This window comes from Amblyomma americanum, chromosome 1 (genome assembly GCF_052857255.1).
Source record: "Amblyomma americanum isolate KBUSLIRL-KWMA chromosome 1, ASM5285725v1, whole genome shotgun sequence".
Taxonomy (NCBI): Eukaryota; Metazoa; Arthropoda; class Arachnida; order Ixodida; family Ixodidae; genus Amblyomma; species Amblyomma americanum.
The window spans coordinates 230,479,349-230,503,545 of NC_135497.1; the positions used below are offsets into that span (position 1 = coordinate 230,479,349).

At 44.8% G+C, this 24,197-nt stretch overlaps 1 protein-coding gene across 3 annotated transcripts in view; it reads right to left on the minus strand.

The window, feature by feature from the left end:
* Positions 1-503: 503 nt before the first annotated feature.
* tna (Zinc finger MIZ domain-containing protein tonalli) overlaps positions 504-24,197 on the minus strand; it is a 36,507-nt gene continuing 12,813 nt past the window's right edge. Inside the window, exons 7-14 of one of the 3 annotated variants that reach the window (XM_077648716.1) lie at positions 22,314-22,445; positions 19,706-20,002; positions 11,162-11,229; positions 9,464-9,621; positions 9,229-9,357; positions 6,193-6,494; positions 5,389-5,784; positions 504-1,099 (exon numbers count right to left, since the gene is read on the minus strand). In XM_077648716.1, the coding sequence (XP_077504842.1) occupies positions 926-1,099; positions 5,389-5,784; positions 6,193-6,494; positions 9,229-9,357; positions 9,464-9,621; positions 11,162-11,229; positions 19,706-20,002; positions 22,314-22,445 (1,656 nt within the window). In that variant the 3' untranslated portion in view covers positions 504-925. The remainder of the gene's footprint in view (positions 1,100-5,388; positions 5,785-6,192; positions 6,495-9,228; positions 9,358-9,463; positions 9,622-11,161; positions 11,230-19,705; positions 20,003-22,313; positions 22,446-24,197) is intronic. The other 2 variants (XM_077648717.1, XM_077648715.1) reach the window with 2 other exon arrangements.

The following is a 24,197-nucleotide window of genomic DNA, read 5'->3' on the forward strand; positions in this document are numbered from 1 at the left end:
TTGCCGTCAGGTGGAGCACGAGTGAGGAGCTGTGCGTTGCTTTCTTTCCCACGATGAGACGGTGGGTTGCATACTGGGCGTTGAGATTGCAGCCATGCCTCCAGTTCCTGCACGCCCTTCAGTTAATGCCCCCGGCCACCAGTCAAGACGGCTTCTGTACAACATGAGGTAATGGTGGCAAAGGATCGATGTCCTGGCCGTGCGCACAGCACTTCAGTAGCTGAGATTTCTTGCCAGCATCATGACATACGCAATACATTTGGCTTGGGATGGCTAGCCTAGCATCACGGACAGTGAAGTGCACGCACAAAGTAAAGTGTCCAGGCACACTGGCACCAGTGCCCTGACACGTATGGTATCAGGATGCCAGGTTGTGCCCACGGCACCCAATCGTTTGTTGATGGCCACAGTGTGAGAAAGTTCACTGCTCACAAGTACTCCCAGTATGTAGTCAGCTCCTCCACTAAACAGGCCATCTGATGTGTGGAGTACTACTGTCTTCTAGCAGAGCATCTCTTCCTTAAATCTTTAATAAAACAAAGTTGCAGTGACAATTTTTTGCCAACCCATAAGGGCAAGTGTCCAAATTGGGTGAATTCTGAGATGTTCCAAGTTGATTTCGATGATTTTTGTAGTTGCTGAACAACCAGCCATGCACCCACGCAATCACAAATGGTGCAAAGTTGAGCTTTCTGCTCCTTGAAGCTCCCCTATCTTTGGTGTTCTCGTGTACACACGCACAGTTTTGCAAGCTGTGTGTTTGCATGATGGTCAGCAGAATCACGTAGTGAATGTCACAGTCGCATCAGCATTGAACTGCATCACAATATGCTGAAAACCGTCAACATAAACGCATGCCACCAGATGCTGTCTCTACGGTGTGGGCTCTGTTTGGACACACAAGGCAGTTCACTCATCACACAAGTCAGGGCTCAAACAGAGCAAGGAGATCATCGTTAGCTGGTGTGCTTCCAGCTGTGGCTGAACTCGAAGCTTGGCCAGCATGGCTGCTGCCAGTGCTACCTGTGCCACCTCCTAGGTCGGGAGGGTCGAGGTATGAAAGCAGTTCCATGGCGTCGACACAGCTCTCCGGGAGCAACTGCAGAAGCAAACAAGCAAAAAAAAGAAACAACTAAGCTTGATGCAGTTGCTACCTTTTCCTTGGCTCCATGCTAGGCAAACCTGACAATTTTGGCCATAGGCCCACAGCATTTATGCTCTTCAAAAATACCACACGGAAATATGCCACATCAGAATCTAAGTCAATGGATATGAGTAACCTCCCAATTCAAATCAGTTTTTAGAAGTGTACAGATAAAGGAAGAAAATGAGCCAGACACAGTGAACCCACAGTGTCAGGTCTGCAGACTTTCTTTGAAAACTTGATGGGACCATATAAATCTGAACTTCTGCTTAAAGTGCCCAAAACACAAGATGTGTATGAGCTTACAGGCGCTGTTAGTAAAATAGGAATGAGAGCATAAAAATAATTTGTTATGTATTCTAGAAGAAAAATATTTTCAGAAACCTTATACAGTGTTTGCAGCCAATTGTTAGTTGTTGGTTTTAGCCTTTTTTATGATGACTGCAGTTTTGCAACATGGGAGGTTATGTGCCCAATATTTGCTGAAGACTCTTTAAAACTCTCATGCTCCCAGAAAACCAGAATTGCACTGAATGTGCTAAATTAGGTGTCTTAAGTTTATTTGATTTACGATTTGGTTTATGGAGGTTTGGCGTCCCAAAGCGACTGCGGCTATGAGGGACGCCGTAGTAAAAGGCTCCGGAAATTTCGACCACCTGAGGTTCTTTAATGTGCATTGAGGCCACCCATATTACGCTAATGCTTTACCACACTGTAAAAAGATCTGTGAGTACCCAATCCACTAAATTACACTCTTATCGGAATGCTAAAGCTCAAATTAAGCATTGTGCATGAGTTTACTAGACTATGTTAACCAGATGTTTTTTTTTTTTTGTCTATGGGAATTAAACAGTCCTCTCTCCAACATTTAAGCTTATCAGAGAACTCACATAAAGAGAGCTTGTCTTCATGAGGGTTCACACTGTGTGTGTGTTTTTTCCTTAACATACACTCCAAGTACGTCAGAGGCAAAGAATAAATGGTTCATAGTTTAAGGGGGTTTAACGTCCCAAAGCGACTCAGGCTATGAGAGACGCCGTAGTGAAGGGCTCCGGAAATTTCGACCACCTGGGGTTCTTTAACGTGCACTGACATCGCTCAGTGCACGGGCCGCTAGAATTTCACCTCCATCAAAATTCGACCACCGCAGCCGGGATCAAACCCACGTCTTTCGGGCAAGCAGCCAAGCGCCATAACCGCTCAGCCACCGAGGCGGCGGTAAAGAATAAAGAAAATGCAGATACAGTCGCCGACCAATTTTTCAGACTCGAAGGGACCCGAAAAATGGTCCGAATAATCGAACAGTCCGAAAAATCTGTGAAGTACAAAAAAAAATCACTTTATTAAGATGAAATCGGATTAAAAATGTCATTGATATTACCATGCGGAAAATTTCTCTTGCTGGCGACGATTTGCGCCTGTATTTGTGCCAAAGTTGTGCTTTCGCTGTACACGCTAGACAGAAAGGTCACCGCATTTAGTTGGAATACTTCCCACGCTTATTTGACGGACCCGGCGGGGCCATGTTGTCCACAACCCGAGTGTGCACCACACCACTCGTTAAACACACACAAAGATAAGGTACTTTTCTTTCAAAGCGGCGGAACCGCTGGACGCAATCACAAAACGGCGAACGGATGTAACATCGTGAAGACTGAGCGCCACTTAGTCAACGCGGTCATAGAGACCAAAGTGACGAAACGGCAAATGGCGAACGTATGAGACCCGCCGCGATGGCTCAGTGGTTAGCGCGCTCGGCTACTGATACGGAGTACCCAGGTTGAAACCTGACCGCGGTGACCGCGTTTCGATGGAGGTGAAACGCAAAGGCGCCCGTGTGCTGTGTGATGTCAGTGCACGTTAAAGATCCCCAGGTGGTCGAAATAATCCCGGAGCCCTCCATTACGGCACCTCTTTCTTCTCTCAGTCCCTCCTTTATCCCTTCCCGCCAAGATGTGAGATAGCTCCTGCACAATTTCCTTCCTCCGACAAACAATTTTCAACATAGGGGACAAGCGATAACTGCCCGCGACGTCGGCGACAAAAGCAAAATGATGGCGATGACAATCCGGCTGCCACCTCAAAGTGTTAGAGATTGCAAGGACCTCTACTGGCAACAATGAGGTACCGAAAGTGTGCCAAGCCAAGCCAACTGCAGCGTAAATCCGCCTCAATCCAAGATGGCACCTTTTGCGCCGGCGAAAAGCCGATAAGATGGCCGATTTTGGCCCGCAGGCGACTGAAATTAGTCCGAAAAATCGAACTTTCGGACTTTTGAAGTCCGAAATATCCATTGCAAATATGTATGCGCTTTTATGGGGTGACTGACGGTGCCTCATCGAGGTCCGAAATATCCTACAAGTCCGAATTATTGCACTCCGAATTACCCGTTGGCTACTGTACTAGCACTGCAGCACCTGCGTGTGGCATAGCAGAATTAGAACCATTACAGACAAAGCATTGGAAAAGCAGACAAAGCAAAGGAAAAAAAATTAAGAAATGGCTAATAGTAAAAGCATCCAAGAAGGTTGGGTAACCTCAACAGCCATCTTTGGCTGGGCAAGAATCGCGAGGCTCCCAACAAATCAAATAAAGAAAGTGGCTGATGTGTACCAAAAAAATCAAGTGAAGCAGTGGGTCAGAACTTAGAGTTCCTCTAGAAAAACCTCCTTCTCTTACAAAGAAAAAAAAAAAACACGAGACATGTCAACATTGCATTATCACTTAAAAGCAGCGTTGGGTGAAAAGGAAAGTAAAGCATTCATTATAAAATTGAGTAAAGAATTTTTTTCTTTGTTATTCAAGTTTTGAGCATGAGAATAAAATATGGTTTAGTGTGAGCTCATCTACACATTTTGCACAAAGAGATTTGTCTTGTTCCTTCAGTAAAAAGTCATGTGTAAGGTGAGTTGTGAACAGTTTGCGCAGCGCGTAGCAGCATCACATTCCTCAAAAGGGTGATACTTCGAAGCGCGAAATTGAAGAGCATTTCGCACAAGTTTTGTGGCCGCAACAACTCTGCGAGCCATGGCCAAACCTCTGGCAAGTGAAATATCTGCGGGAGTTGGCAATGTATCGTCTTACATTTACTTTTAAATGTCCCACTTCCAATAGCGTCACGCAACAACATGCTAGTGTTGAATGTGAGGGCCAGGTGTTTTGTGTCTATTTCCTTGTTATCCTTCTGGATCTTTATCCAGTGAACACCTACAACTTCTTGGTCAGTGAGACCTTCAAGCGTTTCTTTTCTTATGAGGTGAAGGAAATCAATTTTTGAGATTATGCCTCGAACAGTGTTTTAAAGACCAATGGGAAGTGAAGGAGACAGGGATGCCCTCTATGGACACGATGTTTGCGAGTTTTCAGTGCTGCTTAGTGTCACACAGTTTGTGAAGCAATTCGCCACTGACCCTTTTGGATACCTTGTAGAAAAGGCCTAAGGCATCTATCAAGCACTTTGATACAAGGATAGGGGATAGGATTCTTACTTGCTTTCCTTCTACTTTGCTATGAATGACGTGGAATTTGGGAAATGTCACTTTTCTTTTCTGAAAGACATCTGCTGCTTCGTTCCACCCTCTTATGACAGAGCAATCATTTTTGAATAGAGGGAAGCCATAAAAAAATTTCCTTTCAGTCACGGTGCCAGCCACCCACCATGGAGCCCGACTAGGGGATGGGAGAGGAACTTGCAAGATAGTCCTGCCCATGCCAGCTGTGGAACGCCAACTATAACCACAGCGCTACCACACACGTCTAAGTGTGTGGGTGCTCGGAGTCCATGGTGCCGCGCAATACACGAACATCTGCTTTAACAGATGCCCCCTGCAGGGTATGTTAGAAATACACCTTAAATAATGAGTATTACAAATATACTGTTTTAAGAGAAAAATACTGACTGCAAACAAGGACCACATCCTACTGCATAGGAAAAGAGGGCATGCATCGGCTCTGTAGCATTGGCTGCATTCCAAGAAAAGTTGCCACGGAGTAATCACAGTCCATCTCTCACACAGATCCTCACTAGCCACCTTGCCTTTCCTTGTATATAAGCAAGCAAACTACTGCCAACTGGTTGGAAAACCAATCATATGCAGTTTTATTATGGATTCAATGACTGCAAGCAGCCAGAACAAGCATGACATCAAATTTATTGTGTTATTACTGGCATCAATACAGGCCTAGTCAAAATAGTTGCTTAGTGAGCACCTGTGTGAGTCAAAACAAGAGGTTGGCCCACTCACATTGAGACCTTCCTGTCCCTGGCCCTCGCCATCAATGACTGCTGCAGGATCAAAGCTCAGCTCACTGAGGTCTGGAGCCAGGCTCTCAGGCCCCCCGCTGCCTTCCAGGCCCTGTGGAGGCACACTTGGTGGACCTCCTGGCGTATGAGGGGTGTGAGGGGTGTGCGGAGTGTGCGGCCCATTGCTCCCCACTGACAGAGGCGGTTGCTGCTGCTGTGGGGGAGCTTGTGACTGGCTGGAAGCTGGGGTGTTGCCGCCACCAGAAGTGCTGGGTGTTCCAGGAGCATTGCTTCCAGTGTTCTGAGACGCCGGCCCACCACTGCCTGGGTGGCGACTTGACGAGGCTCCCTGTGGTGCTGGAGGATCTTGGTGGTGGTTGGACATTGGCATCATTTGCTGCAAAACACAAGCATAAATACACCATAACAGACTTATGGCAGAGAGATGGGATTCTTCACAACACAAAACAAAATGAATACGGATTGGGAAGGGAGTTAGTCCGCTAGCCAACGCTTTCACAAAAGGACTTGTCTTCAAGTGGGCCAGACAAAGCTAGTCTTCTTGTCGAAACATTGGCTAGCGGATTAATATCATAATTCTTCTTTTCTATTGTGAGGAACGATTCATAGGCCTCACCCTCGAATTCAGCAAAATTCAAGCAAACTAGCAGGTCAGGATTTGTGCTTCTGACATTTATAACATTTATAACATTATAAATAACATTTGGTTCACCACTACCATTGAAGAAGTCATGTGTATGAAGTAAAAGCAATTATTTACAAAGGAAACATTGAATTTTGTCACCTGTTCATGATGATTCAGTGACTTCTCCATGGCTGCCAGATGGTCTAGGGAGGCCACACTATCATTTAAGTGAGAGAGGGGGCTGCCGAAGTCTGACGCCTGAGATTGAAAGTCGAAGCCTCCATTGCGACTGCCATAGCCCATTCCATTAGGCATGCCAGAACCATTTCCCATGACTGGTCCATTGGGCATATTGGGACCACCAGCCATGACTGGTCCATTGGGCATACCAGCACCGGTGGGCATCACAGGGCCACCAGACATGACAGGCCCATTAGCCATGTTTGGTCCATTCACAATGGCTGCACAAAAAAAGAGACAAAATCCCAAGATGTTACCTTGTGCATGCAGAGATTAAGTGTAGATGTAAATTGTTAAAAGCGAGCTTTTAACAGTGATTTTGCAAAGAGATGCCCTGCAGAACAACAGTGAACAACACTTTGGCCGCTACTGTGGCAGTGGACCTCTCAGCATAACGAACCACTACAGATATCAAACAATAGCAGCTTTCCAAGCAAGAGCCCATGTATGCATCAATGCTAAGAGGTGTGCAAATATTTCAAATTTTCAAATAGCGAATCGACATCCTCCTATTCGATTCAGTGAACAAATCAAATAGTGTATGTCCGAAAATTAATCGAACCAAATTGAAAAATCGAATATGTTTGCAAGCTCCCGAAAAAGTGATAAAAAGTTTGAATAAGGCACGCTGTAGTTTTATTGGACGATTGCTACTAGGACAGGGCCCACTTTAATGCCACACAGCATGCTGGCACGACTGGTCTGCACGGGATGGAGGGTCAAGCGTCGCGCCGCGGTTTATTTATGTGGGAGTGGTTGCAATGCTCATACATGACCTTCAAAATTGGGTGATGCAGCAAGCCTCAGGAACGTTTAGCAAACCCTGATTTCATGCTCGGTCCTGAGGCCATGAAAAACGCGTAGCTGTTGCCACTCTTGTCTACTGAGATGTGGCACTGGTTATTTTAATGCCATCATCAGTAGCAAAAGGCAATTTTGCTATACTGTGACATCACGATCATAGAGTAAAATACTGACTTATGCTGCATACCCTACCCAGGTAGCACCTAAACGTTACAATAATGTTATTTCTTTGTTTTCGTCAAATCTTATTTAATACATCGTTCTTAGTGTCATTTTTCTAATTTTCCTGAAAGTTACAAATTAACGTTATGCCTTCCTAAATATATTTATACATTTATATAACAATTCAACAACTTAAAAATAATGTTCAAGTAACAATTTCGAAGGATCAGATCAAGCAGTTGCGGTATTATGCACATGCGCACCAGCATCCTCAGTGAACTCCATGAGGAATGCCAGAAGGGCGACAACATACAGGTAGAACACCTCCTCACAACTATAAGACATGCCACACTCATGCACTTACCTATTCTGTGCTGTTACCCCATGTTCATGCTTATATACTACCCATGAGCAGTGCCCTTAAAACAAGCCTCATCACAAGCGAACTGCCCGCCTCGTTTCGTGTCGCTCTCAAGCAAGCTACCCTTTCCCCGCCGACGCGCCTTCCAAGATTGCCCTCCTGCCCCTCCTCGCAACTCTGCTTCCCCCTCCTCACTTTCTTGCAAATCCGCGCGTGACCTCCGCGATCAACAGCGCCACTGCCGGTAACGATCGCGGAGGCCACACTCCGTGAAGCAGGCCTTCCGTGGAAGCAAAGAAGTGGCTGCACTGACGCTCACGGACGCCCCTCATTGGACTCTCCCCATCGCGCGCTTTTGTCACTTTTGTTGCGTTGCGGACGTTTCGTTGGCTTCATTCAGATCTCAGGCCCTGGTTGTAATTCGGGATGGCGGACGAGAACACCGTGCCCATTTCCACTGTATTCAGCGGTAGAGATGATGAAAGCGGCCAGGGCGGAGATGATGGCCACTGGCGAGCAGAACTGCTTCCGCAAGGCCGGCTTCGTCGAGTGTCTGATGCCGAGCCTGATGCTCCGGAAGATGACCAGCCCGGCAGCGATTTGTGGCAGCACGACGTCGACTCCGACATGAGGGGTCATGACATTGGTTGGAATGATTTTATTTCTGTTGATGACGACGCCGACACCGCAGAACCGTGCACGGACAAGGGCATCATTTCTGAAGTGCGGGACGAGTGTGACGCAGAGGAATCGGATGAGGATGAAACTTCGAAGCCAGCACCCATAAGCGCACCTGTAGCAATGGGCTACGTAGAGAGCCTTAGACAACTTGTCTATGCCAAGGGCCTCGGCGAAGAGCACGCTTCTGCTTTAAATAAACTGGAAACCTCCCTCATACGATCTGCGCTGCAAAAACAGACGTCCATCACAGACTTTTCCGCAATGACACAATTTTAAAACTGTGGTCCACTTACAACGAACTTCGGGATATAACGAACGGACACCACGTGACGCTCATGTTCGTTATAAGCGGACTCGACTGTACATAGGTGTTTGCTCACTTGCTGTCATTCCACTTCCTGGGCTGTTGGTGCAAATTAACACACCAAAAAAAGCTGGTATTATGCTGCAGTTTTTGTACGTCTCTCAGACCTACTTGTGATGAAATAGCCACCATTCGGCTGCTGAAATCGAAACCAAAACAATATGGGAAACGAAATTCAAAAATAAATTATTCACCTAACGCAGGTGAATCCAACATGGCGATCCGTGAACTAATATGTCATCATACCAAAGAAAGCACACACAGCAAACTATTTGGTGTCCCTACCCCTTGAGGTAAGTGGTGGTCATGCCTTCTGTTGCATCAGAACAGTTTTTCTAGCTGAAATTATGTTCCACCGCTCATAGGCTTTTCTTATATAGGAGAAGAGAAGGAATTGCTTACAAGCACACCATAACGCATGACTGGCCAACTGACGGAAGCACTGAATGTGCTGTGTACCTTTCAGAAAGTTAGCAGTACTAATCAGTGAGGAAAAGCTTCAGAGACAAAGAAATGACAGCTGCAATGAAGGCTGTTCTGTGCCTGTTACCAGTTACTAATTAAAAAATGAGAAAATTCTCACATTGCATGTCAGGGGGAGGCAGTGCTGGGTAGGGAGAGAGACCCTGTCCCATCTCCCAGCTACTTGTGGTGGGCATTGTCATGCTGCTTGGGGACATGGCTTTCAGTCGCTTGCCACCACTGCACGACTCTGCAAAGTAAACGGAAAAGCAGCCCAAAGAGATTTACTAATCCTGTTTTAAAGAAAGACATTGATGCCGCTTGGATTAAGTGCATAATAAGAGGTGGACACTAACCTGTTCCATCATGCTCATCCTTGATGGACTTGATTGTGACAGGCTTCCAGCTGGCTGTCGCATCAATGGTGACTTCCTCCACATCAGAGTTGCTCAGGTTGGTCAAAATTCCCCACATGTACTGGTCCACCTCCAGCCCCTCAAGGATGGCCGTTTTACTGCATAAAAATAGAGCATATGCCACAGTGCTTGACCAAGGTAGCAATCCACAGCTTTCAGAGGTAGTGAAGTTTACAACGCTATGTGTGTTGACAGCGTCTGGGTTCGCGAAAAAGAATGCCCGTTGAGTTTCTTTTTTTTTCTGCCCCCTCCACACAACGGCAGAGAAGGGGGTGAGTCACAGTCGTTACCAAGCGGGATCGGAAGAGCCGGAAGCAGAGAGTTTCGAGAATACGGGAAAGGTCAAGCCGCTCCAGGAGCATATACGTCGGGTTGCATCCCATTTTGCACATTCTTGCGGCGAGGAGGGCGCATGTGTGCAGCGACAAGTCATCATAATCCGCGTCGCGTCGCATGGCTTTTGTCCCATGTCTGCGACACCACTGCTCAAAGCGTACGGTGTCTATGGTGGAGCTCGTTGATGGCCTAAGGCATGGTCAACAAGACACTGCCCCGGTAGCTAAGAACGACCACTCGTTAGCACGAGGCAACCTCAGCTCACATGCACAGGGAAGGGACATGCGAGAGACGCGATTTGTACGAGAGTTTTGTGTCTGTGCGTCTACTGTGCATGATGACAGTTTGAGAGGGACGGTGCCGAATAGATAGGCCTTGAAGACTGCCTTTCCTTGAAACTGGGTTTACGAGAGATTGAAACAACCTGCACTCATGGGAAAGCAAGTGTTTGCAAAGCTCGCAGGAGGAAAGAGGAATACTCTGAAATCTCAGTAGTGGAGAGTGTGCATACTTGTACAGTGTTGGTCGAGATGACTTAGCTTTCCCCAATCATTGATTGGCTGTGTTTTCTTTTCCCGAATGATTTATTGGGTGGATGTTTGTGAATTTACCTAATTGGCCACTGTCTCCACCGAGGGCAGGGACATAGAGTTTAAAACCAGCTGTGCTGGTGGGATCGAGGGCTGGTTTCGTCAGGTAACACTACAAGTCAGTCAAATGTAAATAACTTTTCTCCTTGCTTGCATCTTTCTTTGTTTTATTAATTGTTAATAAAAGGTTAACCTCTCCAGAAGTGTCCTCAAGCAACGTGACTGAGCAATATCGAATCTGCAAGATGACAAGCATCCTTTAACCATCATCATCAACCCTATTTCCCTCTACAAAATCGAAAGAGGAAAAATCAATTGAGGTCATTTTAAAATACCAAAAGAATACAGCCTATGCGTACTTGCCCAAAAATGCTAAGTGTCTCTAAGCAATACTCCAAGCAACGATGCTTCGAGCTCCATTTGTGCCACTTCTATATGGTGAACACTTGTCGCCATGAGAGCAATAGTACACAGAAGGCGCACTACACATTCAATACATTGAATTCTATGAGCAGCAGCGACAAATCTGTTCACAACCACTCATATTTTGCCAATAGAGAGATGGTGTGTTAACTGCACTCCCTTGAATAGCAGCAATGCAATAAATTTTGTAATGCATCCACAAACCATTGTGGCACATTTTTTTTACAATGCAATGTTACCATAAACCAAAAAAGACAATCAGCCAGATCTATGGACAACTCCTCCTTACCTGCACACTGGGCACCGCCAAGAGCCTCTCTCACAGTTCAGTTGCAGGTACGACTCCAAGTCAAAGCACTGTAGCAAATAAAAAAAAAACAAGCAACCATTAGCAAGTTAGCAATACGACAAGTGACAGACACAACACTGATATCTTCAAAGTTTCTGCACTAAACATACGAGTTTCATCATGCACCAATGTCATAATGGCAACCACACTATAAACACCAGTATGCCTATATGGGAGTAAAAAGGGTGTAAGCTGTCCTCTATTCCACTTCCTTTTGGTGCGCTAGAGGCCAGCTTGCACCCTCTTTACTCCTTTCTGTTTAGAGTGTAGCATTCACACCTTACACATAAAAAAAAAAAACATCAGCAGTAGTTATTTTTAGTGTGCAATGCAATTTACAAACTTTCAGAAACGTAATTTACCCAATGGAGAAGAAAATACACGTACAGGATCCGCCGATTTTTCAGATTTGCGCGATTTCAGACTTCGCTGAGGAACTGCCGTGCACCTCATAGGAACATGTACATTTTCACGACCGACATATTGGACTTTGTGGCATCCAAAAATTCGTTTTTTCGTACAAAAAGAGACGCCAACAATACTGCGGAGATTGTTTTTCAAACTAAAGTTCATTTTTTCACCTTAATATAGATGCAAGCGGGCATCTCAGACACAATCAACCCATTCTCTACCGCCAAGAAAAGTGCCATCTTGGATTTAAATAGAGTCAGCGGGCGCTGACGGAACTGGCAGAATCAATTGGGCAGACTGGCTTGGATAGGCTCGGCTATTTGTTCTTCATCGTTGCCATTAGAAATAATGGTGCACTCTTCGTTGCCGCATAGATGGATTATTACAAAGAGCACGTAACTGCGTTGGAAGTGGGACAGCTGCAGCGTCCACCGTGACTTGCACGTTGTCACCCATGGTGCAGGGCAGCAGATGCGGGAAAGTGGGGGGGTGGGGAGGGGGGGGGGGCAAGAGATGCGTTACCTCTTCCCGTGGGTGGGTTACGTAGGTAGGTTACCCCTTGGTGTTTGCGAGCATCGCTGACCACGCAAACTGACTGCTCTTGCTTCATGCAGCGCATGCATTCGTTCGCAGTATGGCTTGAGGACTGTCTGGCATCATGACGGACATGACGAAAGCATCACTGGCTCAGATACAGCCCAATATTATCACTTGCAAGCGGGACATGGGAGCTGCTGTGAAATTTGCGATTTTCAAAGCCAGTTTCTCACAGAATTTTTTTTTTAAGTCATAGATTTTTATTACTGTTTGATTATTCGGACCATTTGCAGGTCCCGTTGAGTCCTAAAATTCAGTCAGCGACTGTACATAAGGAAAACACAGGTCACAATAAAATACTGCTGAATTGCCAGATGCAGAAGACATTATGATGCTGCAAGGGAGATGTTCCTTAGCTTTGCTCAACTCAGCTTTCCATTGCTCTCGAATAGTCAATGAGCACATCCTTGAAATATATGCCACAATGGTATGGCCTCAAAAGCATCTAGTAATGCAATATAGTAGGAAGTTACTATAATAAATGGTTTGCTGGGTTGAAAGTAGGCCACGTGCTTTCCAGTTTTACTTGAAAAACACCAATACCTAAACATCTGTCGGTAAAAAAAAAGCATGGAATCACTCCAGGATGCTACCAGGTTCTTCCCTATATCATGAAGCATTAGCATCCAATTTCGCCTTTGTCAACAGCACTGACGCCGTAAGGAAGAAAAGCCAAAAGTTTGAAGCACTTGTCCAACTATACTCTAGAATATTCGCAAAAAACTTCTGAAGATGGCCTTTCGATTCCAGACATTTGGTTTGTTACTCAAGGTTATGAAGATGCTTCAGTGGGAGAAGGACTTCATATACAAGATGTGTCCTCTCCTTCGAGTGAAATTTATGGCCTAACCAAAGAAGTTGAATCGGGTACCTGCAGAACGTCACAGAAGCATGGAGAGCCTAATGAACATGGTATATCAGGACCTTAGAATGTAGCTCACAGCATTTTTGCACCATTTGAAAAGAAGCTCAAATAAATTCCCTCATAACTTCCAGAGTAACACACATAATGACTTGCAGTCCTCCGGTGACTCCTGTAGATCGGCATCCAAATTGTTGACCCTAGTGGATAACGGAGTTGCTAGAGGAATTTGCGCACTACAAAAAGACTTACATACTTCTAGTTTGGGATGAATGGAGCCTGAAGAAGCGTTAGCCGGAAGTCCGAACTTGCCGCCGGAGAAGGTCAATTCCATCGCCGTCGTTTCATTGTTTTGGCAACTGAACGCTTGCGACCAGCCTAAATTGTCCTGAGCGTCTTTTAACATCTCAAGTATCATTACTGAATGAGCAGTTTTGAAGTTGGTTGCTGTCTACACTTGCACGCTAACAAAATCAAATCAACAAGTTCAACAGGCTTACTACTACAGCCGTGCATAGCATGTGTGCCAATGAGGCAAAAAAAAACGAGGCTTTTTGTTTTTATACTTCGAGAAATATTTTTGCCCATAAGCGCTGCTTTTAGTGTTTAGACCGTGCAACTAGCCGAAAAACATCCACCAATTTTTCTCAGAAATAAATTCCGGAGAGTATATGGCCTAGTTAGTTGTAAGACCACATATAAGCAATAATGATGTTTAAAAAAAAAAAGTCTGCCAAAATAATTCTTTCATGTGTGCATAATTTTGCCCACTTGGTACGTTACGCTTGGGAATTAACAGACGATAACTGCGTGTGACACTCGGTACAACCACACATGTCCCGCACGCCGAACTCTGTCTGAAACCACGAACATGCAGTGTCTCACCACTGCCAACTCGTTTTGTGCACTCGGGGTTCGCATCATAAGGAACAAAACGTTATGCTGTACAAAAAACTTGAACAGGAAGTACCCATGCTACCGGCAAGTATCCTCACAGAGACGCGCCGCTCGCCAGGCTTGGTCGATATGTGCCGTAGTAGCGTACTGTTCACCCAGTGTCACTAGCCCTAGCATGCAAGTGCTTTGAATCAGTCACGGTTTACTATAAAAGGTCCAACCTTGTTACCGGTTTATCATCACATGATAATCTTGCATTAAAATGAACGTATACCTGACTTCTGCAAGGCCTTCAACAGTGAGGTGTATGGAAAAGCAGGACGGGCAAACGCTAGCTCACACCGACGGCCGCAGGTCGCACGCATGGCGGACCACTCCGAACCATCAGCCAAGGCATCATTACTGTCACTCGAGCGCCAGATCTTCGGACGATCTTGATCTCAACTTAGAATCACGCAACGTTTCCCAGTAAATTGACCTAGTAACCCGTTTTAGTTTATGCGGTTAATTCATGCTGGTCGTCGAGCGCTAATCTGTCATAAAAATGTGTGCCGCAGCATAAAAACGAGATGCATTATCGGGGCTTCACTACAGTCGTAAAAAATTAACAAAAAATGCTAGTGCCTTGTAAGGACTCGGTCACACCCCTTGAAAACCGTGGAAAATAAAATGGGGTCCTTAGAAGAGTATATAAGGTAATTTAGCAGGCTCATCACAAGTTTTTGCCACAAATGTTTCTAATTATTCTTTGCCAAAACTGCAAAAACTTGAAGAGCATCAGCATTTTATGTCACTAATATGCAGAAGGATCATGTCTACATCTAGGCAGAGAAAACAGTCCAGAAAATATATCTGAAATAAGCGAGTACTGCCGAGCAAGAAATAAACTTATAAAATGTTCTAAAACAAAATCTCTGCAGGGTAATTAGGGAAGTGCTACCTTTTTCATTCGCAGTATTCCATCCACTGATGCCTTGGTTTATTTTCCCTTTAAGGGGCTGTGAATTCCTGGTGCTTTCATCCCACATTTATTGCTTACATTCCGATGTAAAATTTTCAAGTGATATTTCATCCTTCTTCTATGATCAAGTCCGTATGTTTCAATATTGTCCACTTTAAACCACATTTATTGCTTACATTCCGAAGTAAAATTTTCAAGTGACATTTCATCCTTCTTCTATGATCAAGTCAGTATGTTTCAATATCGTCCACTTTATTCACATCGACATTCTGTGTTTATTCCACTCACATGCACGCACAACAGACTTTCATTAATGCGACCACGTTGGGGCGTGAAAATCAGTTCAAAATATTTCAGGTTATAATTAGATACGATGACAATTTTTTTTTATGGTGCAAGGGCATCTGTGGCCAAAGAGCGCCATGGCACAAGGTATTTTTAGCCAATTCAGGGTGAGGTCACAGACCAATATTCCAAGCGTTTCACCCAAAAGAAGCCAAGCACCAGGTCAGGGGAAAGCTTGTACCCGTTGTATCACTGGTGAGTACCCCACGGCACTGGGGATTAAACCCCGCATTTCCCACATGCAAGGCGGATGATCAAAACAACTTGGTCAATGCTGCGGTCCAAGGCAATAATTATAGAATGTATCTGAAAACTGAAGCAAACTACACTTACACTAACTTCAACTATAGTGCGACAGCTATCTGTACTCATGCTTTGATGCGGATACAGTACAATCATAAAATGCTGATGGATATCGTCAAAGTTTGGATGGCGCTGACTTTGAGTGCAGAGAAGACTTTTGCACATCAATGTACAGCTTTCACTTCAGCCACAATCAGTCGTGGTTTATGAGCAAAGATGAAGATGCTGCACTTGCACAACACCATCTCTTTACTACATTGACCACTAACTATACAAGATGTGAGCAATGCTAAGAAATGTGTGAAAGATAAGGCCTTCACCAATTTTTATGACTGCTTTTACACAAAATATTTCAACTATATACTTTCATTACTACAAAAACATCACAAAGTTTCAGTTCGATAATACCTGCACAGAAGTCCTCATAAATGACACCATAGCCAGCTCAAGGTCTAGTGATGAGTTTCTGAAGTTCTACATTACAATTTTATTTTTTGAAAATCAGCAAGCCTTTGGGTGATTCTTCAAATTTCTGTAACATGTAGTTTTTGTAGTAGGATTTCAAACAGGGCCTGATGCTTTTTATGCAATGTACAATCATTAACCACCATGTAAGAGTGAAAAGCTGACCTAATCCAAAAAAAGTAACAAGCAATATTTGAATTGATGTGTTCAGCATCCATGCTGGACTCAATGCCTCATGCTGCTAGAGAAGTGCTGACAGCTTCAGGCACAAGTCGTCCAAATTCCAGGCATGAACCTTTGTCACTGTGAACAATAGTGCTTAAGGTTCTTGAAAATCTGCGTGCAAATCATCGATTTTCAACACTGCTGCAAATATTGGGGCTTGCAAGCCAGCAACGTAAAAAATGATACCGTTTTTTTTTTTTTTTGTTGCTAGTGCCAGTGGGTTACACCTTTTGTGCTACAGTGTGCTTTAACTCTTTCATTACCACACCCACTGAGCATCGTTCTAACAATGATTTTGCGCTCCGATTTCGGAACCTTCTGCGTTGCTTGTGATCACGCTGCGCGTCGAGCTTGTAGTCAAAGAACCAAAGTTTCGGTTCCAATGCAGTTTTCCCTTTTCCCGCTAGGCGGCATTTATTTAATACGCTGCGAAGATGCGGTACCGCGCATATAGCCCGCTAACGATGCCTTCACCGCTCGACTTCGGAGCCTGCCGCAGTGCTTCCAGGTACACTGCGTCATCTGGCTTGTAATTAGGCGAATAAGATTTCATTTTCGATGTAGTTCTTTTTTCCCTGCAAGGGGGCATTTTTTTAACATAATCCGAAGACGCGGTAGCATCGAAGTCTCTTGGGAGTCTTCGCTTGCTTCTTCGTTGCAAATCTCAGGACTCCACTTTTTCTGCGATTGATTTTATCGATGACCCGAGCAGCAAGCCTTTTTGTCAGATTTCAGTTCTGACATCGGCGACAACGGAAATAGCCTGGAACACAGGTAGCTGCACTCTGGTACCCAACCATAGGGTTTCCAGTTGTTATTTTGTAGCAAGAATGCTATTCAAGGTAGAAGTTTAATTTTTTCATAGATATTCGCCAATAGGATGCCAAACAATCTGCATATTTCATAAATGTTATTAATTTTTTGCTTTTTAGATACAAGCATGTCTTTACAAGCTCTTGTTTTCGGCAATTAAAATTTTTTGTTGCAATGCAAAATTTGTTATTCAATTTTATATGCCTAAAAAGTCATTTATTTATCTTTGTTTTCGCGCATTGCATTAAATTTTAAATGCAATAGTTTTTGCAGAAAAAAAAAGGCCACTGAAACCAATAAAAATACTGGAGGACGCTTAAGCTTCGCCTTTAAGCGTGGAATGCGACAGAGTGTTGCAGCACTGCCAGAGAGTCCACGGAACGCCATTGCCCGTTCGGCGCAACGCCTTGCCCGTTAGACAAATCGCTCTGCTACGTATGGCGAAACGGACACGCGAAGCGGCAAACCACGTAGAAGTGCTGCCAGGCGCCTTGCCGAAATGCACGGGACTCAAGCTGAAGTCATAGTTCGGCGGCACATTGTTCTCGACAAACCCAATGCCACGAACGCCAGCACAGCTTCCGCGCCGAACAAACAGGCAGCAAGCCGCAAGCTTCGTGGTAAACGCGCTTTGGATGTGCGCTGCGCCGTTCGCCGCTCACCGCTCACCGCGTGATTCCTGCGTGCTCACACGGCCCCACTGCACCTGAACGAGACGAGCGGGAGGCGCTGCTGTTGCATGCTATCTGTTGGGGCAGTGGCGTACATTGCAGGGGGGGGGGGGGGGGGGGGGGGATTTTTCGCACACGGCAAACGCCGCCGACACCGATGACACCGGCTTTTCTGCGACACGGGGCCCTTAACGCTCTCGCGTTAAAATGGTCATTTTCCCCACGGTAAGGAAACAGTTCATTCAAGTCGCATTAGCCTTTTACTTGCAGTAGCATTCACCTTTATTTTGCAAAGTTTGCATAGTCATATGTCCTACCTGTCCCATAGTCTGTTTTGGTACATGATGCCTAACAGTGTTTGAATCGTCTTGTTGCGCACAGATGGTTTTGCTATTCGTCACTTTGTTCAGATTGCCTTTTTCTACATCCCAATGTCAGTTTTTTAGTTCACACTTTCTTTATGTTTGAGGCTAGTTTCTATATGAAAAGTATTATTCTTTCACTGCTTTAGTGATTGCAGCAAGAGCGTCTCAGTTTTTATTTTTACCCAGTGTGCTTCTTGTTATGTTTTTTTTTCCGTTTTTCTCATTCATTTTCTGCTATGTATCAGGCACTCCTGCCTACAGCCTTCTCTGAAGGCTGGCAGTATTGATGAAATAAACAAAAAAAGAAAGGGTAGGATGCCACAAAAATTTGGCCCAACTAATTTCACAAGCTGCACTGGATGCAGTGAAACTGCCTGAAAGAGGATTGCTTATCATTTTGGTAAACTTTGGTCAGACAGCATGGCTTTCCTTCAGGACTGTTTCATGTATCTGCTGATAGTACAGCAGAAAAGTACAAGAAACATGCTCATTTACACAAAACAGAGTCTCGCAAAGTCACTGGACTTATATTCACCCAAAGCTGACTAATATTCGAGCATTTACAATGTGAATATCAACGCATTTCTCACAAGTTCAGTACGTTTTCAGAAATCTAGAAGAAAAAAAAAAGGAAATGATTCTCCTAATACTCATTCCTGACATCGACTGTTTTTGCTCACCATTGCCCTGTCCCTCAGACTACTACATCCACATGCCCTGGCCAGAATTGCCCTTCTCAGCATCACAGCATTGCAAGCAGCAGCGGTCACCCTGTGTTTGACTAATCTGCCACAAGGTGCCATGCCAGGATGTGGGACACCTCCTTCAGTGAATGCTGGCAGTTATACCTATTCGTACATTGAGTATCCAGGCACGAGCTAAGCAAGGCAGAACAGTGTCTAATTGTATCAGATCTACTACAAGAGCATACCAGTACACAAGCATGACACTGGAACACTTGCACATGAGTGCAGTATGCCTGACAAATTCATCAAGTTTACATGCCAGCTCACTTCAAACTAAGAACCATGTGCCACTTAGCATTGATGCATCTTATGCAGGCCTGGATTTCTTTAAAGGGTGGACTTTTACAGCGCGCATCAGTTCTGACCTAACAAACTTTCGTCACCCACCGTCACTTACTTAATGTAACAATGTCACAGCATCTTGATGTGGGCTAGTTGACTGATGACTCATCTTAATAAATGAACAGCACTGATAAGATAGGACATGTAAAAACACATGCATAACACACACCAGCACTGCTGTGTATTGTGCATGTTTTCATAACTCCCACCTATAGAGAGCTATTTATGTACGCCAATACATATGTGTATACTCAATAGTGCTAGTCAACCACAGTGTAGTTATTGCATCAATAAGCCAAACAAAAGTTTTGAAAGGAAAAAGACGTGAAGTTAGATGCCCATTTTTCTTAGAATAACAGCTGGTCCATTTGAAGTGAACTCTACTCTGTTCAAAGCATCCTGAAACAACCTGAAACATAACTCGCTCAGCTATTTTCTTTTCCCGTCTCCTGGTAACAAAATGTGCACATTTACTGCCCACCTGAATGTGCTTGCACTCCTGGCCCCGTGCAGGTAAGGTGATGCGCTTAAAGGTGATGGGACACTTGAGCTGCACCTTGATGGCAGTCTGCTCGACACCATCCTCCACAGGCCCTGCACCTCCCGAGGGGTTCTGACCAGGGGCAGTATTCGGCCCCTGAGGTGATGGGCCGACAGAAAAGTTGCGCTTGATTTTGCCAATGCTGTGTTCAGCTGGTAGAAGCCTTTTGCGCAGCAGTCCTTGCAGCACTGATCGCACTGTTGGCCGGTGCACTAGTTGCAGCAGAAATAGGTGAGACTGCGAGAGCACCACCATGGAAGAAGTCGATTACTGCCTGCCCCCCGCAAAGACAAGCAGCACACCAAAGCTGCATCTGAACATGCATGCATAAACACCAAGCATACCTGTACAGATCCAGTCAGCAGTGGGCACATGCAGGCACACTGCTAACAGGAAGAGCACACAGGTGCAGAAAAGCTATTTGGCGATTAATAAAACAAATTGTTGGGCTAGTTTTGGCTTGGTACATGTTGCCACGACAAAAAGCAAAAGCACAAACAGAAGACAATCCACAAAAACACACAGTGGTCATACCATATAACTAGGTAGCTTGCTTATTTTCTTGAGTTTTCTCTGTGTGCTTTTGTGGCACTATCTGTAGATAGTAGTATAAAAACAAATGCCCAGCTCTAATGAAAGTTCGCAGAGAATGCAAAGACTACGAGTGAAATGCAAACAGCCCACGGTAGTCATATGGAGCTAGAGAGAGAGAGATAATTCTCCAGGCTGCTTGAACAGCGAGCCTTGAGGTCCTCCTGGCATTCTACAATGAATAATTAACAGGTTGAACTCAAATATATGACTAAAGATATATTTCACTGTAAATGTTGCTACAGAGAAACGCAAAAATAAACCTTGTACATCCCAAAGGTTTATTTTTACAAGGCATGACCGGTTTTATACGAAGCTTGAGCAGGATAAAAAACTAAGTAATCAAGCAATCCATGAAAGCAAATTTAGCATGACAAATCAACTGCATTTTCACTCAGCACATCATACTGTCAAATATCCAAACATCATCCATGTCTTTGTTGTTCACTCTTTAAATTTGAGTTGAATGTACTGGCTTGAGTAGGGGCTTTAAGAGAAAAACCCAAACTGTGACAATATGCCCTCCTCCCTTCTTCAACCATCACTCCTGCTCTTTCCATTAAACCCATTAAATATCCGGTACTGAAACTAAGGGACAGACTCCAGCTAGCTATGATCCAAACTTTGCCATTAACCCAAGGGGAGTCTTGATGGGGAAGCACAGATTAATAAAGGTGTTCAACACTGACGATTTAAGGCTTGCAGTGGACAACGTAAGTGGCATTCTTGGCCCCTCAGCCCTCCCAACAGCAGCTGCTAGGGCCAATTCACACAATTAGTTTAATTTTACATTGCGATAAGGCTAACAGCACTGAACATGAAGCAAAGATTTTATTCTTGGTTCATAAATATCAGAGCTAGGTTTAACCACTCTTGCTCGCAGACAAAAGTGGTGCTAATTAGTTGCATGTGTTCCACATTTTACCACTACACCACCCACGTTATTGGCTAATGGTGGAAGCCAATCTCACAACCACATTTGGCACAGGTGCAGATTGAAAAGTGAAGACTGTACAACAAGTAGGTTTAAAGGGACCCTGAAATGATTTCGATGTGCCTATTCTAGTGCAAAAGATCTGTAGACATGGTCTTCATGGGTATTCAAGTCGAATTTGAAAGCTCTGCGTGGACCCTATAATTTAGAAATAATTTTTAAAATTGCGGCTCACAGTAGCTCGCAACCGATTAGGGCGACACACCTCAACGCATGTCCCCTACACCGATGACGTCAGAGGGCAGATGGAGTGAGCTGCTGCGAGCAGAGATTTTTAAAAATTATTTCTTAATTAAAGGGACCACATAGAGCTTTCAAATTCAACTCAAATGCCCACAAAGACCACCCCTACAGATCCGTTGCACTAAAATATGTCCATCGGAATCATTTCGGGGTCTGTTTAACCATAAAATCCATAAAATGCTTAACCTCAAGGGTAGAAAGCACTTCTAATTTATGGATCCTTCCAGCGTACACACATCCACAGAAATGAGGTAAAACCTTCATTTACAGCAGCACCATGATGGCTTAGCTTTGACCTGGTCAGTGCACACCAAGCCTTGAAAACTCAAGCGGCAAGCTGTATGGCATTCAAAATTTTCAAGTTCATGAACTCTGCGCAGTGAATGACAATGCTTTTAAAAGACATGTTAATAACTGAGTACTTCCAAGACATTCACAGCGTAGTAAAGGGCTTGCAGATCATAGTCTAGGAGGTTTTCATCAACTACACCCCACGCCATACGATCACAATCTCATCAGCATTAGTGAAGTAAAAACATAAAAGATTGGCTTTTCTTACTCATAACACTGTACGGGCTAATAGCAAAACTACAATTCGCACAATACTGCATGAAATTTTCATCCCATTACTGTGCAGCTTGCACAAACCAGTGAGGTCAGCTGGTGTGTACAAGACAGCGTAAAATCCGGCTGAAGGTAATAGATGCAACAGACACTCACACAACAACAGGCTGTAACAGTGATCTGCACAGTGTTGCGGCCTGCTTGACAGACTTCTTTGAGATATAACGGCCGATGTGAAGTCTTGCTCTCACCCCGGTCAATGCTCAATGGAGTGGCATTGACAGACACCTGCATTCAAAAAAAGCATCAGAAAGTCAACTTCAAGCCTCGAACATGTGTACTTCGAAAATTGTTACACTCAGACGTACCCAATCCCCTAATAAGTATGTTAAAGCATATATATGCAGGTGCCAGAAAACTTCTGAAGTAAAAAAAAGGTTATTGCAAGAATTACATAGGCATAAAACATCAATAACACACTGCGACAAGAGTGCATGGAAAGCTACATTTGATGAGCTACACAAGCAGGAACATTACAGCCAACTACAGAGTCTGTACGCACATGAAACTACCGCCTTGTAAAAATGGTGATGTGAAAAAAGCCTCCCTCGATCCAATTGAGAATGCTCACTGTCACCTTGTGTTGTGCTAAGCAGTTTTAAATTATCCATGTAACGCGGCCGCCGCGGTCGGGTTCGAACCCGGGTACTCCGGATCAGCAGCCGAGTGCCCTAATCACTGAGCCATAGCAGCGGGTTTCAAATATTTTTATCCTTGTATTCGATTCGGTGAACGAATCACATAGTGCATGTTCAAAATTATTCAAAATGAACTGAATCCATTCTCAAGCTTTCAAATAATTAGCACAAAGCTCAAATAAGGCATACCATAGTTTTTTTTCTACAACTGTTTCAAAAACAGGGCCCTCTCTGACACCGCACAGCCCGCAGCTGCAATCAGTCTGTGCAGAAAGGAGGGTTCACACAGCGGCCCAGTCCATTCACATGGCGGCATTCATCATGCTCACACACACATATGGCCTTCAAGATTTGGCGATGCAACAGGGTTTCGCAAACACTGCCAGTACACCCGACCTAGGAGGCCCTCTCATCAACTGGGATATGGCACACCATATTTACTCGAATCTAGGCCGACCCTGATTTTAAGCTGACCCCTGAAAGTCCGAAGCCAACAAAAAATATATATATATATATTGCCTCGAATGTAGGCCGAAGAAAAAAAAGCGAGGACAGCGTTCACAAAATGCAAACAGCATTTATTGAATCTGAATGTGCAGAGCTCATTCAACGTCGTCGTCGCCACTAAACTCGTCGCTGTGTTCCTTGTCACTGTCACCTTCAAACAGTGCACTATCTTCGGTACCGTCAAGCGCATTAGATATGCTGCATTTTTTAAAGGCGTGCACGATCAAAGTACCTGGGATGTCGTCCCACGCTGCAGCTACCCAGCCCGCCAGCTGCGATCGCGATGCACGTTTGATGCGGCCCGTTGCCGTTAGCATGTAGTCTTCGTCAGTCAGCCAGTCCGTGTAATATTTCCGCAGACGATCCTTGAAAGGTTTGTTGATGCAGACATCAAGTGGCTGCCACTGGCCCGTCATGCCACCCGGTATGACAGCGAGGTCCATGTTCGCTTGGGCGAGCGCAGCCTTCACGTTGTCGGTCAAGTGAAGGAGCAAGTTCTTTGTCAAAAGGGCTCCTGAACGCCGTCGCCACACAATCTTAACCCACTCTTCCACCATCGCACCCGTCATCCGCCCGTTTTCATTTGCCCGCACAATGACATTTCTTGGGAAAGTTTCTCGAGCAGGCAGGGTCTTCCTTTTAAATATCATATAAGGAGGGAGTTGATGTCCATCAGCTGTGCAGCACAGCATCACAGTTGCGCGCTGCTTCTCGTAGCCCGCAGGGCGCACCTTCACCTCTTTGGCACCCTCTTCATTCACGGTGTACGCCACTGGCATATCAAAATACACAGCCATCTGGTCGGCATTGCCAATCTAAGCCGACCCTAGAGTTT